The following is a 16,548-nucleotide window of genomic DNA, read 5'->3' on the forward strand; positions in this document are numbered from 1 at the left end:
TAAAATTGTGATGAAAGGGAAACACATATTGCGACGAATTATTCCAATCATCTCTGTTCTGGTTTAGGTATATGTCCCGGGGTGGGGGATGAAACGACGGGACGACGGTTCGCGCTCCAACCATATGGTAAAAAAAACCGTATGTCAACCACACGGAGTTTCGCGCTCAGAATCTTCTCAACCATAGCACATTCCATAGAATCTTGACTTTTATATGTGTTCTCTGATGATCCTAAATTGAATATGAACGATTTCTTATTGGTATTCCCAGAGAATAGTTGCAATGTCTTTTAGTCTTACCAACGACCTCTAGCGGTGCGGATCTTATCTCGGTGTGGAAGGTGGGCGCGTCAGCAGACACCTCGCAGCGGAATCTGCCGGCCATAGCAGGCGTCGCCTGCTGCAGGACCACACGACGAGCGCCTGACCGGGATATCTGAGCAACAAAATGCATATTTAATAATCGAGCTTAGTAAAAAATATACAAAGAAAAAGATCGCTTTTCAGACTTGAACCCGCAGCTTTATTGTAAGCCAGTACATCATCATCATCATCATGGCGTCCAAGCCGTGTCCGGCGACGGCGACTCCTAAATGTCTATCCCAGGTCGTTGTTATGATAGGCTCTAATGTGGCTAGCAAAACTGAACTTCGATTTGAAGGTTCGGCCACATGACGCACAGAATAACTGGCAAGCAGAATTAAACGTATAGTTGTAGGAGGGCTGAAGCCAGTATATGGAAAAGCTGTAAATGTATCTAGTTATTTATCAATCTTTCTCTTTGTGAACACAATATAACTAATGGGGTGAGCAGAGCTCCAAGTAATCAGAAGATAACTTGCGACCAACTAAAACCGGCCCAGACAATTCCTTATGTTAGGTAAGCGAACGCTGTGAAAAACTGGAGGCGCTAGAGACATGATGATGATAGTTACCTGATATCATCATCATCCCCTTAGCATTATCCCGCTTTTCACAGGGTCCGCTTACCTAACCTGAAGAATTGACTTGTCCGGATTTTTACAAAAGAGACTCCCTGTCTGACCTTCCAATCCGCGAAGGGAAAGCCAGCCCTATACAGGTTAGGTCACATACCTCCGAAAATGCATTTCTCGGGAATGTGGGTTTCCTTTCCTCACAATGTTTTTCAAGTTCCTAATCAACCGTTGATAGATGAATCTATCATTTGCCCGATTTTCAGGTCGCTACTGTATATTTACTTAAATATACCACATAGGTGTGTGATTTGATAACAACCTGATATCAAATCTACAGGTAATTTATATCAATTAGTGTCTAGAGAAACAAACACTAAATGGAATAACCAACGATTGTTTTACGTCAGAGATAATTGCATTCGGAAGGATTAATAACTCATCAAAATTATGATTAATAAGTAGGTACCTATTGTTTGTAATCTGTCTAATGCAATAACATTTTATGTAAGTAGGTACTTTAAATTTGTTCCTGGGTTTCAATACTTCTTTGTGCCAATTTTTTTTTAATGTATAATTTAAAAAAGAAATATAAATTAGTACAGCCGTCGCGGCACAGCAACCATGCCGCGATATGGAGAACTTTGACCAATAGCTGTACGACATCTATCCACGTAGATAACAGTCGCTGTGTCTATTAGTCGAAACTCTCGATATAATTCGCGCCACGCGCGGCGCTGTTGTCATGCAGAGCAGTTAGTTTAGTGTAAGTAGTTATGTGTTGTTGTTTTGTATGTTCTGTTTGTGTGCATGTCCAATAAAGTACATTTGATTTGATTTAAATGTGAAAAGGTAACCGACATACATAGTTTTGCTTTTACGACAATTAATAATTAAAGTTGTTGAGCGTGCTCCGCAGAGCAATTGGTTTGGTTGGGTTCTGATTGTTTCGAAAATAATCATACGTATTCGATTGTAATATAGCATGCATGGACGTTAGTACCAAAAAGTAATTTCCTTGAACCGAAAATTCTCGTTCTTTTATTCCTGCAGACTATAAGGCGTTCCCGGAATATAATTCGTGGTTGATTAGCAATTCAAACAGACACTAATAATATTGACTAATATTGAGACAGTAAATGTTTAAAAAGATTTTTAAATTACTGATAAAATTGTGATCGTAATGAATATAACACATGTTTAATTTGTTTTTATTTTTACACATATAATAAATATCATACCAATAAACCAGTACCAATAGTTTTTTTGTTGATTTTTTATCAATAGATTTAGTATAAATAACATAATTAAAAAATAAAATAAAATTAGTTTATTTTCGAAATCAACATAACAATATGTGAATAAGTCTTCCTATTAAGTAGTAAAAAGACTTGTATCGGGAATGACTCGCTTCCTTCCATCGTTATATAATTCTTGAAATATACCACATATATGTTTTTATCTAATCTGATTAGATGATCTGATCCTGGCTTATTAGATTCTATGATGGTGCAAAAGTGTTTAAAAAGTGTTTTTAATAGAATATAGGACTATCATAAAAAGAAGATTATAGCTGTTCTATGGTAACGCCTGCTTAATACCCTGTGCATACCGCTGTGGATGTATTTGACAAAAAAATTACTAACAAAGTGCATACCACGAGTAGATTTGAGAAAATACCTATTCACGAGAATTTAATATAAAAATATATATTTCGTCTTCTTTAACATTATTTAAATCCATCGATATTTATAGACTTGTATTAAATATTGCAAGAAGGTTATTCATCAATAATTCTTATTTTCATTTCATTGCTAGATAGGTATGGTAAAAAAAGACAAGTCTAAATGAGAAACTTAAATCTTTTGATGATATACTTACTTATTACGAATAAATAGTACCAAGACTCCTATGAATATTTTTCTACTTAGAATTTAAAAGAGAAACATTTTATACAAAGAAAAACCCGCCTTTGCCTTGCAATGGGATGCAGCAGGCTTACTTGTAATCATTTTTCTTGCTTTAGTCATACCCCTAGCATTATCCCATTTTTCACAGGGTCCGCATACCTAACCTGAAGATTTGACAGGTCCGTTTTTTTAATTCTGATCTGATTTTTATGTCTGATGCAGGTTAGGTCACATACCTCCTAAAATGTATTTCTCGAGAATGTGGGATTCCTCACGATGTACCTATTCCTTCATCGCTGAGCACGTGATAATCATTTATGATCCAAACATGGATTCGAAAACAAATTCGACAATCATTGGTTTAGGCCTGTGCTGGATTCGAACCTGCGACCTCAAAGTGAGTGGCAAGCGTTCTACCAAGTACATAATTCAAAGATATAAGAATAATCATCAAAGACTTACATCCACTTCTATTCCGGGTAGAGGGAACACTCTCGTGTGAGGGAGTTCTTTAGGGATGTATCGGTAGAACTCTTCGCGACCTCTGTACCACTTGACGCTGTACAGAGCTTCTTCGTCTTCCAGCTGCCAGCTACACTCCAAGGTCACTGTCTCCCCTACAAGGACCGCCGTCGGTACGTTGATCTCCAGGTTGTGGAGGCCTCGGACGCCTGTTGACAAAAGTTACCTTTACAATACAATACACAAATACTTTTTTTTTAATCTAATTGTTTTCGAGGCTTGAGCCACTCTTGGTGGTTATGCCAACACAAATACTACACTTACACTACACACTACTACTTACTACTTCTTCTTCTATCGTGTGGATTGTGAGGTGAATTACAACCCCATCAATCCTGGTGTCAGGGTTATTATTGAGCCGCTAAAGGCCCCTGACATGACTCATGTAACGACTACGTACTTACATCAGTAAGTAATAGCCGGGACCAACGGCTTAACGTGCCTTCCGAAGCACGAATCTTTTTACTACTTACTACTACTTGTTGTTGTTTACTTGTTCTACTTTGTTGCACGAAAGGAACATACAACACCAAATTACAATCAGACAACATAAATTCACGACTATATCCCTATTAGGGTAGTCAGAATCAGAGAATGTTAGGATAACATTTATGAAACAAATAAAAGAGAAGGTGCAGGTCGTGTCGTATCGGGAGGTGAAGGTTTTGGCGGGAAGAAGAGAGGAATGGCGGTTACTCCACCGACAAGAGCGCAGCTCTTAAATAGAGAGAGAGAGAGATGGACTGTGATGAATAGAGTTTAGAATGCATAATATAACATAGCGTCACACCTGTGTAATAGAATAAGGAATAATACTACGTACTATATCCCCGAAGACAAATAAACAACAAGAAATTAATTATTATTATTATGAATCATAAAAGAAATGCTAATCACAGGATTATCATAAATCGATAAATATGTTGTTTTCAGAGTCATATGTGCACAGTACGTCACATTCGAGAAAAAGATTTGTTATGATATGAAACAAAAATAATAATGCTGCCTGCAAGGTCATTTGACATACAAAGTACAAATATATTACTCTCTTACATTACTACCTTTCAAATTCAAATTCAAAAATATCTTTATTCTGTAAGTAACATAGTTACACTTTGAATCGTCAATTTTTACATAACGAACGTCTCATTCGCCTAAAACTACTGCAGCTTCTCACAACCTGTATAGCCGGGGTAAAGAAGCTGCAAGAAAACCTCGGCACAGGGCCCTAGAAGTTCTTTAAAAAAAAAACCATAAAATATTGTTATACAATTGAGTAATTTAGCTGCCTAATATCAGTTCTCAGACAGTTAATCCCATGCATTTATATCTTCTAATTAATCACTAACTTTATAATAACCTTTGGACTTATTATCACTTATGTTTCAAATATGTTCAAATTTTGATATTAAATTAGTTAATGTAATGTTTCACACCTTTCACTGTACTATCTTGATAGGTGTAGCTTCTAATGTATCTTCAACAATTTTTTCTTCGTTCGTCAAATAGAAATCTACGAGCATCTATCTCAATTCAATCTTACTTTGATACACATTGTGTTTCGTCATTTCATTGTCATTGTTGAAAAACCTTTCACGTTTTCAAGGTCTTTAGATAGAGCTGACTTGTAGATATTATGTCCAGGGCAAGAAGTTCTTTAAGTGTATTTATATTCTCTTTGGGTCAAGGTTGTATTAAATATTTAAGTAATGGACGCACGTAAGGGGTTGCGCCACTACACGGCTTCCTTGCCTAGACAGACGCTAGTAGGACTTTGTCACTGAATTGGGTCGTGTACTCGGTTCGAGATAAATTATGGAATTCTGATTACTAAATGAAGACTTTTTTGGATATTTATGAAGTAAGTAAGTTTATTTCACATTACTTTATCATACTGCAAAGTTTTGTCGCCTGAGAAATGAATGTTGGGGTCCACTAGCTTCCTTTCCTACACTAATAAAAGTAATATCTTTAAAATACTCAACATCATTAATGTAAGCAAGTTATCCAAGTCTCGCCACTTCTTCATTTCCATCATCATCAGCCGTACGACGCCCACTGCTGGGCATAGGCCTCCCCCAAGGATTTCCACGACGATCGGTCCTACGCTGCCCGCATCCAGCGGCTTCCCGCGACCTTCACCAGATCGTCGGTCCACCTTGTAGCAGGCCTACCCAATGAGCGTCGTCCGACACGTGGTCGCCATTCTAGAACCTTTCCGCCCCGTTTTCTTCATTTTATAGAAACATTATTAAATCTCACGTAGAGCTTCGTCAATAACTCCCATGAACTTTTCAAAATAGGTTTCTAGGTACCTGCTTAGAAGATATGATATACCTATAAAGATAATTTTATTGTTACTTCAAATCAAGTATAGTAGTGTTTATGTTTATAAATCAATGTAGCTACATAATTATGTAAGTATAGATTACCTATAACTTTAGCTGATGCATTTAAATTGCAGATAGAAATAAACTTCTCTTTCCACTTGGTCGGATTGTTTACATGAATTTCTACCATTTTCCAATTCCTTTCCAATGCTTACTTTAAAGAGGTTGTTTCGCATTCTATTTGCTTCATATCTGTGACCCAGGGTACCGACATGTTTCCATATCTGATTGCAAAACGGGGCGATCAAGAAATGATGTGTTCAGTTCGTGTGGTTCTGTTTACCATTGAAGATTATACTTTTCAGCTTTGTAACTTTGAAAGATATTTCAATTTCACGACAAAAAAAATCTTGATTCTATTTCATTGAGGACATGTTAGGCTTGAATCACTTGTTTGTCCAAAAAAGTAAGATGATTCCAAGCTTTCCGCGTTATTAAGCCGATGGTTCCGGCTATTAATTTTATTAATTTTATTTTTGTTACTTGTATTGTATGTATGTCTTTCACAGTATCTCAGAAGGAGAGATACTTTTTTACAGACATACATAATGTTTTCATAAATATATTGACTTGCAACAGTCAGTATATTAACTTCTTTAAACAGCTCCCTCAGAGAATCTCGATAATGCAGATTATAAATAGCAACAATAATCCAACTCTATTGGCTACGCGAGGAATACCTAAACCAATTCTAATAGCGTCGCTAAGGGAATTAATATACCTAATTAAAATGTGTTCAAGTATTGAAACCCTATCATGAAAATGTCGACTTCGATATGAAAGGTACCATAGGTACAGGGTTTACTAATATTTCACCAATAAATAAAACCATGAATAAAAGAACAAAGCATTAGGCTTCGGATCTTCAAATCTATGATTGAAATCTCTCACGAATATTTGCAAAATCCAATTGTATTTACCTTCAAAGGAACACTACCTAGCGTACCTATCGGCGTCCAAGCCTAACGGTGTTCTTAATTTCGTTAAAGTTTCGTCCTTACATCGCATTCTAAATTGAAATACGTTTGTCTGCCTGTAAGAATAAATATCAGTCTTAGCATTATGAGAAGTCTAGAGAAATACGCTAAAATTTAATAATAGTTACCATGTAATAATGTATCTTCTTAAATAAATAAAAAAGTAAGTAAATTAAAAAAAAACGACTAAAAATGTTTGTTCAATACAATGTTAAAATGTAAATTCATTTTATTTTAGACATATTTTGAAGGTGAAATTGATAACCTCCTTTATTGACGTCGTTTAATAAAAAATAAAAAAAACCCGACTACGGAAAAATCACGCTCTGAAAAACGTGAAATAAGAAAATAGGTAAATTTCTCTGAAATTCTTCCGAATGCCAATTTGTGCTAAGGTTGGGTGGAAGAGACATGCATACATACATAGCGGTCAAACACATAATTCTTCTTTTTGCTTCACCGCAATCGGGTAAATATATAAATTAATATAAGCACTAAATATATTCCCAATTAACATAGAGGTACAGTCATGAGCAATATCATGTACCCACTTTAGAACCCTGTCGCACTATCATATATGACATTTAATGAGATTTACGGTTTAATTTGTTAAAAAAGTTAATGTGACATGGTTTCAAAGTGATTACATATTAGTACTTGTGACCATACAGCCATCGCAAACAAACAACCGATCTACCCGCGTTTTACCAAGCTTTATTAGACCAACATGATAACAGGTTTCTATTTTTTGTATTTCATCAAATCATCTCATCACCTAGCCGACTTTAGACAAGCTTGGGGCTATGAATACAAGGAATATTAACTTTCTGCCATCAATCTTTTCCGTAGGAAAAAAAATACCTACGTACAACGTAAGCTCTTAAGATAACGGAAGGTCATAAATAAATTATGCTGATATTAAATACGGGATAGCCGAATTCCTTGAAAATCTTGAGAACGAGTGTATATCCCAAAGTATATACTCTAAAGTATACACTATACACTCGTTTCATGTAGCAGGGCTCAAACAAATACACCGCGCAACTTCATTTTCTTGACTCGCATTATCCATATCAAATAAGCTTTTTTAATGTATCTCTTGTGAACTTAAAAGAAAACGGTTTCGTTTCTTATTTCGTTTTGTGAATATTTTATTGCATTTAATATTCTGATAATACCATCTCGAGACGTAGCAATTTAAATCCTGAAATGCTATATTCAGTTAAGTTATATTCTTTTATTATTTGAATATTCTTCAAGTTATACATATTAAACATGAACCGGCATTAAGCAATGCGAACTCTATTAGCATTACTGAAACACAATACCCAATTGCAATTTGAATTTCTTAGTGAAATTTTCCTATTCGACGTGAATAGTATATTATCTAACCTCAAACTCTCTCGTAAGATGCATGTTGAATTAGACTTGAGAGATGGATAGTTTGACTATGCCTTACTTTTGTATGGGATTGTATATTTAATCAATAATTACACAAACAGGAAATAAATACTTCATACATAAGACATCAATAATTTTAAGAAAATTCATTATCATTTTACCTCTTGTGAGTTGAGGCACAAATAAAATGAAGTTCAGAAAAAATGGTTAATGAGAAAAAAAAAACCCCGACCAAAAAAAGTATTCAATTATTATGACAAAAGGTTAAAAATGCTAAACCAGGCTAAACCCTATAAAAAGCAAAAATAACTTATCCCACATATGCTTGCAAGCAAACTGAGCTTGTAACATTCCTATCACACTTAACAAACGACCTGATGACCTTGAAGACCTGAACCGATTTCCACCAAACATAGCCTGAAATACAAGAACATTCTCGACTGATATACCTTTCAAACAAAAACAAACCGCAATAAAATCTGATCATCCGTTTGGAAGCTACGATGCCACAGACAGACACATACACATTTACACAGACACGTCAAACTTATAACACCCCGTCGTTTTTGCGTCGGGGGTTAAAAAGACTAAATTATTTACGTTTTACACAGATTCCGCTATTATGTACGCCATCTAGGTAACGGATAGGAACTAGACGGGTCCTGAAGTTTATTATAATTTCACTGACATGGGCTGAGTATTTTACGAAAGTACCTAATTATAAAGTTGTGGATAAAGAACAATTCAATTTCTGGCAATACATAATCATAATAATTATGGACTACTATTTTAGGATATTTTGGCGCTTACGTAATTTTGCCTTTCCAGCGGCATAGTCAGACTATTCATCTCTCAAGTCAAATTCAACGTGCATCTTACGAGCAGGTTAGATATACTACTCACGTCGAATAAGAAAAATAAAAAAGCGGCCAAGTGCGAGTCGGACTCGCCCATGAAGGGTTCCGTAACAGTTAAGTTGATTGATTGAATGAAAAGTAAATTACGGTTTACGATTTATGATGTATTAAAAAAAAACTACTTACTAGATCTGGTTCAAACCAATTTTCGTTGGTAGTTTGCATGCTAATCTACATCATATATATTTTTAGTTTTATCCTCCTCTTATTTTAGAAGTTATAGGGGGTGGGGGGGACACATTTTACCACTTTGGAAGTGTCTCTCGCGCAAACTATTCAGTTTAGAAAAAAATGATATTAGAAACCTCAATACCATTTTGGAAGACCTATCCATAGATATCCCACACGTATGGGTTTGATGAAAAACATTTTTTTGAATTTCAGTTCTATGTCCCACCACCAAAATTTATTGTTTTCTTTTTCTATCATTGCGTAAAAATCTTAATGCGGTTCACAGAATACACATATTTATCAAGTTTCAACAGTATAGCTATTATAGTTTCGGAGAAAAGTGGCTGTGACATACGGACGGACGGACGGACAGACATGACGAATCTATAAGGGTTCCGTTTTTTGCCATTAGGCCACGGAACCCTAACTAGGTTAACTAGAGAATGGTAGATATGTAAAACTTAATGTCTTAATGTTGGTAAAACTGCTAAGTACTAATTTAGGTCATATCTAACGTACAGAATACGTAACCGTATAGCTAGATGAAGATTGATGATTTTTCAAAGTAGGTTGAGTCTTTGTCTTGTGTTTTCAATTAGGTAACAAAAACAATAAGTGCCGACTTTGTTTGTGTTTATAATATTAAATATGTATTTTACGTTAAGGTATATATTTTACAATTTTCGCAAAGGCCGGTCATAAGATGGGTGACGACAAAAAAAAAGTTTTCATCTCGAGCTCCTCCATGCTTCGGAAGGCACGTTAAGCCGTTGGTCCCGGCTGCATTAGCAGTCGTTAATAACCATCAATCCGCACTGGGCCCGCGTGATGATTTAAGGCCCGACCTCCCTATCCATCCATAGGGAAGGCCCGTGCCCCAGTAGTGGGGACGTTAATGGGCTGATGATGATAATGATGATATATTTTACGGGTCTTTGTTACCTGATATAAATAAATACATAAATAAAGAACCTCGAATATGTCTATTGAGTATAAGTAACTGCTTTGTGACAGATGGTTATATGTCGACAACTAACAGAACATTTAAACAAATGAATATTCGTTTTGTACAAAAATAAAGATAGTGATATTTTACCACGCAGTACAATTTCAATATAATGGCAGTTGGTCATGCCATTTTTATTACCATACTACGGAAAAGCTGAAAATAAGGATTCCTTGATTTCAACTGTTTATTTATTTGAACTACATATATAAATCGACTAAATAATCTAATTCCATTTTAGCTACCGAAAGGTGTCTAATAAATTACACCTCTTTCTGGTTGCATTATGTTATCAGGTCGTCAGATTTCCTTCCGTCCAAATCCTTTACCACTTCTTATCTGTTTGAAGGTGGAGTGTTTGAGTACTATATAAGGTAGGAGGTAGTTACAATGGTATCTTTTCTGTGTAAATGTGTGTGTGAACCATATTATCCAATCAATCAGCTTCTTTAACACATATTTTAATCACGAACGTACAGTTCATTTTTCTTTAATAGGAAGTATGACATTTATATCTACATTAATTAATATAAATATTTATTAAAAATAATTAAATTATGGCTGAAATAAATCGTAATAATTAAAAGTAAATGATGACTTCTCCTCTTACTTATCTTCTTCTCGATATAATTATCGGTTGCCGTCAACATCAGGATCGCCTATATAGTGTATAGTATATAGTATATACAGGGTGTTAGTGACATCGTAACGAAAACTTTGAGGGATGATTGAGACCATGACTCTGAGATGATATCAAGTGGAATTTTCCGTCCCAAAAGTATGGAACAGAAAATAACTTAAAAACAAAAATTTTCATGAATTTTTCGACTGAAAATTCCACTTGATTTCAACTCAGAATCATGGTCTGAATCATCCCCCTCAGTATTCGTTACGGTGTCACTAACACCCATACCTACTTGTATGGCTACAGTATGTACTTGTGCGGGGTGTAAGTGACATCGTAACGAATACTGAGGGGGATGATTCAGCTAATTATTCTGGGTTAATATCAAGTGGAATTTTTCATTGCAAAAGTATAGAATTGAAAATAATTTAAAAAAACTAAAAAAAAAATCATGAATTTTGCGACGGAAAATTCCACTTGATATGAACTCAGAATCATGGTCTGAATCATCCCCCTCAGTATTCGTTACGATGTCACTAACACCCCGTATATACTTTTTCTGTCTTGCATGAGACTGGATTTGTTTCTGAATGTACAACCGGTACTAGGGCAGTTACGCCGATCCTACAAAATACTAGCCAATTTCAGTCAGCTCCATAAGGTGTAAGACTATATGGTGAGGCGGTTCTTCGTAACATTTCATAGCTACGAAATGGGATTATCTTACTCTCAGAAGAACTCTCTAAGAAGCCAATTTCGAAACAGAACTGTTTTATTCCCGTTTCAAAACCAGCTTCGAAACGAGATATTCGTTTCCCATGTCGAAACCGGCTACGAAATCTGGCTCCGATATGGTCCAAAGGGACGCTTCTCCGTCGATAAGTTTGGAATAGCCTTAATATAATGACGCGGCATATTTTGTTGTCCCTTGCAATTCAACGCAAAAATCACTTGAAAGCTAAACAAGTCGTATAGGAATGTGAACGCCATTCACCGATTTGAAAAGAGTGAGGAACATCGATCAATCATGCGGACACTTTACGCGATATCAATAAGTTTGGCGCCAATATTTCCTGTCCTTTAACGTTTAAGGTTATGTAATCTGTAATGTCCAAAAAACTATTTCAAATAAAGATTCTGCCTATTAACATTCCATTAATGGACATGTTGAAACGGAGGTGACATAATTATATAAATATAATATAATCACTACCTATGTCTGTATTTTTGACATTAAAAACCAAGAATAACATAGCTATCATTATACAGGTTGTTAGTGACATCGTAACGAATACTAAGGGAAATGATTCAGACCATGACTCTGAATTAATATCAAGTGGAATTTTCCGTCGCAAAACTCATGATATTTATTAGTTTTTTTTTTATTATTATTATTTTCCGTTACATACTTTTCGTTACGGTATCACTAACACCCATACCTACTTGTACGGCTATCTGTATGTACTTGTACAGGGTGTAAGTGACATCGTAACGAATACTGAGGGGGATGATTCAGACCATGATTGAATCAAGTGGAATTTACTGTCGGAAAATTCATGACAATGTTTGTGTTTTTTAATTTATTTTGCGTTCAATACTTTTGCGACGGAAAATTTTACTTGATATCAACCCAAAATTAGGGCCTGCATCATCCCTCAAAGTTTTCGTTACGATGTCACTAACACCCTGTATATATAATGATAGCTATGATACTATAGCATAGGTGACAATAGGTGTGTTGCTAGCAAAAGAGTTATGACAGTATTTTTACATTAAGTGACATTACACCACCACTGCCGAGGTTTGACGATTCACTGCAAGGCGTCTCCACAAACGCTATTTTCTTTTACATAGATTAACCTTAATTCTAAACGGAGTGAGTTAGACTAACAACTGTTCAGACAAGTTGCAGTTTACAGCTTTGAGGCAAAAAGAAACTGTTGTTAAACCACCAGCCCGTAACATAATAATTAAACTATGACGCTAGTAAAGAAATGATCTTGTTAGTCGAAATCTACATTGTTTCAAAGATGAAGATTGTAGTTCTAAATAACATATTACATTTTCGTAGCACATAATAATGGCGGTATAAAAGTATTCCGCTTTCTCAGGCGGAAAACCTCCTCAGCTTTGCTTTCTTTTTACAGCACAACAGGTAAAGGCTTTAATAGCCTGCCACAATCTGTATATTCCGCCCACTACGCTCCGCCAAAGCTGCATCGTCACCTACAATCGGATTGTATTATACTCAAACACTATTTAATTTCATTTTAATTTTGTTTAAATCTTTACACCTATCTTTATCGTTATCAATATGAACAGAAAACATCAGTGGCAATGGTAACGGTTTTCGTGATCCAGTGGTTGAGCGTTGAGCTCACGATCAGGAGGTCCCGGGTTCGAATTCCGGTGGTGATATATCACAAAAATCACTTTGTGATCCCTAGTTTGGTTGGGACATTACAGGCTGATCACCTGTTGTCCGAAAGTAAGATGATCCGTGCTTCGGAAGGCACGTTAACCCGTTGGTCCCGGTTACTACTTACTGATGTAAATAGTCGTTACATGAGCCATGCCAGGGGCCTTTGGCGGCTCAATTGTAACCCTGACACCAGGGTTGATGAGGTTGGTAATTCACCTCACAACCCACAAGATAGAAGAAGATCAGTGGCATCAAAAACAGCTGTAGTATGCTGTGAACATCATACATAATATTATTATAAGCATAATTAAGCAAACCTATATTCACGCCACGTCATAACCTTCGGGACCAGTTATGCATATGGAATGTTCCGGTATTTACTTAAAGAAACCTTGCGATTTTAATTTTCCGCGTATATAGTACTCTATGTGCTAAATGGCATTGTCTGAGAGCAGTAACACTGGAGATTGAACTGGGATACGAGCTTTGAAAGTTCTTGTCTCACTAACAGCGGGAAAGCGACAGATGATCAAGTACGTATTTTCCTTTATTAAATCAGGCTTTACGGAAAACAATTATTTAATTTCCGCTTCAGTACATTACCTAGAAATACTCCTACAAATGTCATAATAATGCACATCTAAATGAAAAAGATACAATCGTAAACAAGGATCCTTTATTGACGGCGATACGGCTCACCACCTATCACGTTTGTCTAACAGAAAGCTTGATGAAGTGGGATACTTAGCTCATCTTGATGGTAGCACTGACTACCCCAATTGGGATATAGTCGTGAGTCATGCTTATGTTTTAAACTAGGACACTCCACTCAATTGTTTTTACGACAAGAACTATCATATCTAACACATTGTTATGAAAAATACTAAAGTAATCTGGGGGCACGGCAGTACCCCCGCCAAGACGAGCAAAGCGAAGCGCAAGGGCAGGCACTACCTACTTTTCTCGAAACGCTTCCCCGATTTTTTGAACCCTCATAACTCTGGTTGTTATTATTACTCTAGAAGTCAGTACTATAGAGAGAGAGAGAGAGAGAGAGAGAGTGTGTTGTTATTATAGATTAATTTTATTCAACATGACTTCTACAACTTGTTCTAATATTACACAGATACAAATGCAGTTTAGTAGTTTAATTTAATGTTTTTTTTTTACGTTTGCTACGTGTTAAAACCCTTGTTACTTATTTTCTACCCTATACGCTATTCGTTAACAATGAGACGAGTGTCTAAACGGAACAGCAAGATACCTAGATAGCTACTTTACTTTATCTAAAGAGACTGCTAGATAAAAAGGATTGTGCAAGAACTGCGCTTTTAAGTAAAACTGAGGTAGTTACAGAGACGCTTACTCCCTGCAATGAAATAAATACCAACATAATAACATAAATACCTACATACCTAACATTTTTTAAAGGAAAATTTCCATTATGTCTTTCCACATAAATAAGACTAAGAGACATTCTTACTATATGGTAATTTTTCAAGACTATATCGAATTCTATAGGTATGCACAAAATTAGCATATTGAAACGAACTACGCTCGCTACGAATACATAAATGTACTTTTGGTGAGAAATATTTAGCCGTAGAGGCGGCCAATCAGCTCGCGACAACAAACACTTCAGAACCCCGATACCAACCCGCCGGCGTGATTGACGTTTTCCCTCATTCGGCGCTTATCGTTATCGACCCACTCTCTCTCTCTATTTAAGAGCTGCGCTCTTGTCGGTGGAGTAACCGCCATTCCTCTCTTCTTCCCGCCAAAACCTTCACCTCCCGATACGACACGACCTGCACCTTCTCTTTTATTACCACCACTAGGGTCCACCCACTAGGGTCGATTAAATCTTTCAAATATTATCCTCTCAGACGAACGCCCTGAACCATGGTTCGCGCCCAACTGGGCACCCTCAGGTCTGTTGACTTAAATTTTGTACCGGGTGCGAGCCCGGCCAAGTATCCATTTGCTGCAAATCTAAAATAAGTCACGTCAAAAAAAAAATAAAGTTACATTAAGTATATTATTATTACTTAATTACCAACATTGGATATGATATTCTGCGAAACAGTACATACTCTCTATTGTTTTAGTTTTCATGCAAGCGCGCGTGCTACTAATGTAGGCGATACTAATCTTTCCTTAATTAAACAAATATATCGTCTCTATGAATAAACAATACAGTATGTGTGACTTTCATATGTTAAAGTCGAAGGACGTAATATACGATCCTGACTATTCCTGACCGTTTCCGATTACTCTAGCCACAGAGGCGGTCAATCGCAACGACAAATACTTCAGGACCCCGATACCGATCCCGCCGGCATGGTTCCCGCTTTCCCTCATTCAGCGCTTACCGCTAGCTAAGCTCGAATAATTCTTTCAAATATATTCCTCTCAGACGATGTCCTGAGCAAAAGTTCGCACCCAGTTAGGCGCCCTTAAGCCTGTTGTCTTAAATTTTGTACGGGGTGAGAGCCTCAGCGCTCCCGAAGTAATTAATGTCATATGCGGCAAGTCTACAATAAACACGTTATAAAATATATAAGTATCTTAAAGTTTATACCAACCAATCGGATATTTTTTTAGTAAATAGGTCGACCTTTAAAACTTTTGATCACTTATAATATTTCGAATTATTTCGAATGACCGATCTGGGTATAAAATCAAAGGAAAAGTCCCCCTATAGGTAGTTGACAAAAGAATACTTACGTACGGAATCGCTTATTTAGATAACCTTCACAAAATAATGAATTATATCTATAAGAGTCTCTCGTTTAATTAAGGAGTACTCGTAGTTATATATTTTATACTTGTGTAATATATAAATAGGCATTTCTGCAAGAACATCTCCCCTAAGAAAACAGTAACACCTAAATAATAGAAAAGCCTAAAAAACTTACGCAAACAGGGTAAACTTACAGCGGACTTTAGTTTATATCACCTTATGCGGAGATATATAATCGTCTTTCTAGAAGTAAATTAACCCTTGTTGTGTTGTTGTAGCCATTAGTGTGATATTACAGTCACTTCTGGACAGGAAGCATTCAATTCTTACTAGTCAGTGTCAATTGATGTTGATTACGGACGTACCTACCTAGCTGTTGAATAATATATATGTCACCGTGTTTATCACAGGTGTATCCTATCTCTACATTAGAACACAAAGTACTTTAGTATATCATGGTATAAGAAAACCAGGTATGCTCAATCCTATGACTAGCGGCCATTGCTAACCCATTGATGACGGAAGTGTT

General features: G+C 36.2%; 1 protein-coding gene and 1 long non-coding RNA gene across 2 annotated transcripts in view; one reads left to right on the forward strand and one right to left on the reverse strand.

Annotated features, from left to right (window-relative positions):
• The window catches only part of LOC126366817 (uncharacterized), a 190,228-nt gene that overhangs the window by 65,435 nt on the left and 108,245 nt on the right, over nucleotides 1-16,548 (forward strand). The gene's annotated exons all lie outside the window — the stretch shown is intronic.
• The window catches only part of LOC126366757 (uncharacterized), a 65,222-nt gene that overhangs the window by 23,587 nt on the left and 25,087 nt on the right, over nucleotides 1-16,548 (reverse strand). The window contains exons 3-4 of the mRNA XM_050009997.1: nucleotides 3,308-3,516; nucleotides 301-436 (exon numbers count right to left, since the gene is read on the reverse strand). Coding sequence (XP_049865954.1) covers nucleotides 301-436; nucleotides 3,308-3,516 — 345 coding nt within the window. The remainder of the gene's footprint in view (nucleotides 1-300; nucleotides 437-3,307; nucleotides 3,517-16,548) is intronic.

Source organism: Pectinophora gossypiella, chromosome 5 (assembly GCF_024362695.1).
Source record: "Pectinophora gossypiella chromosome 5, ilPecGoss1.1, whole genome shotgun sequence".
In the NCBI taxonomy this organism is placed as follows: domain Eukaryota; kingdom Metazoa; phylum Arthropoda; class Insecta; order Lepidoptera; family Gelechiidae; genus Pectinophora; species Pectinophora gossypiella.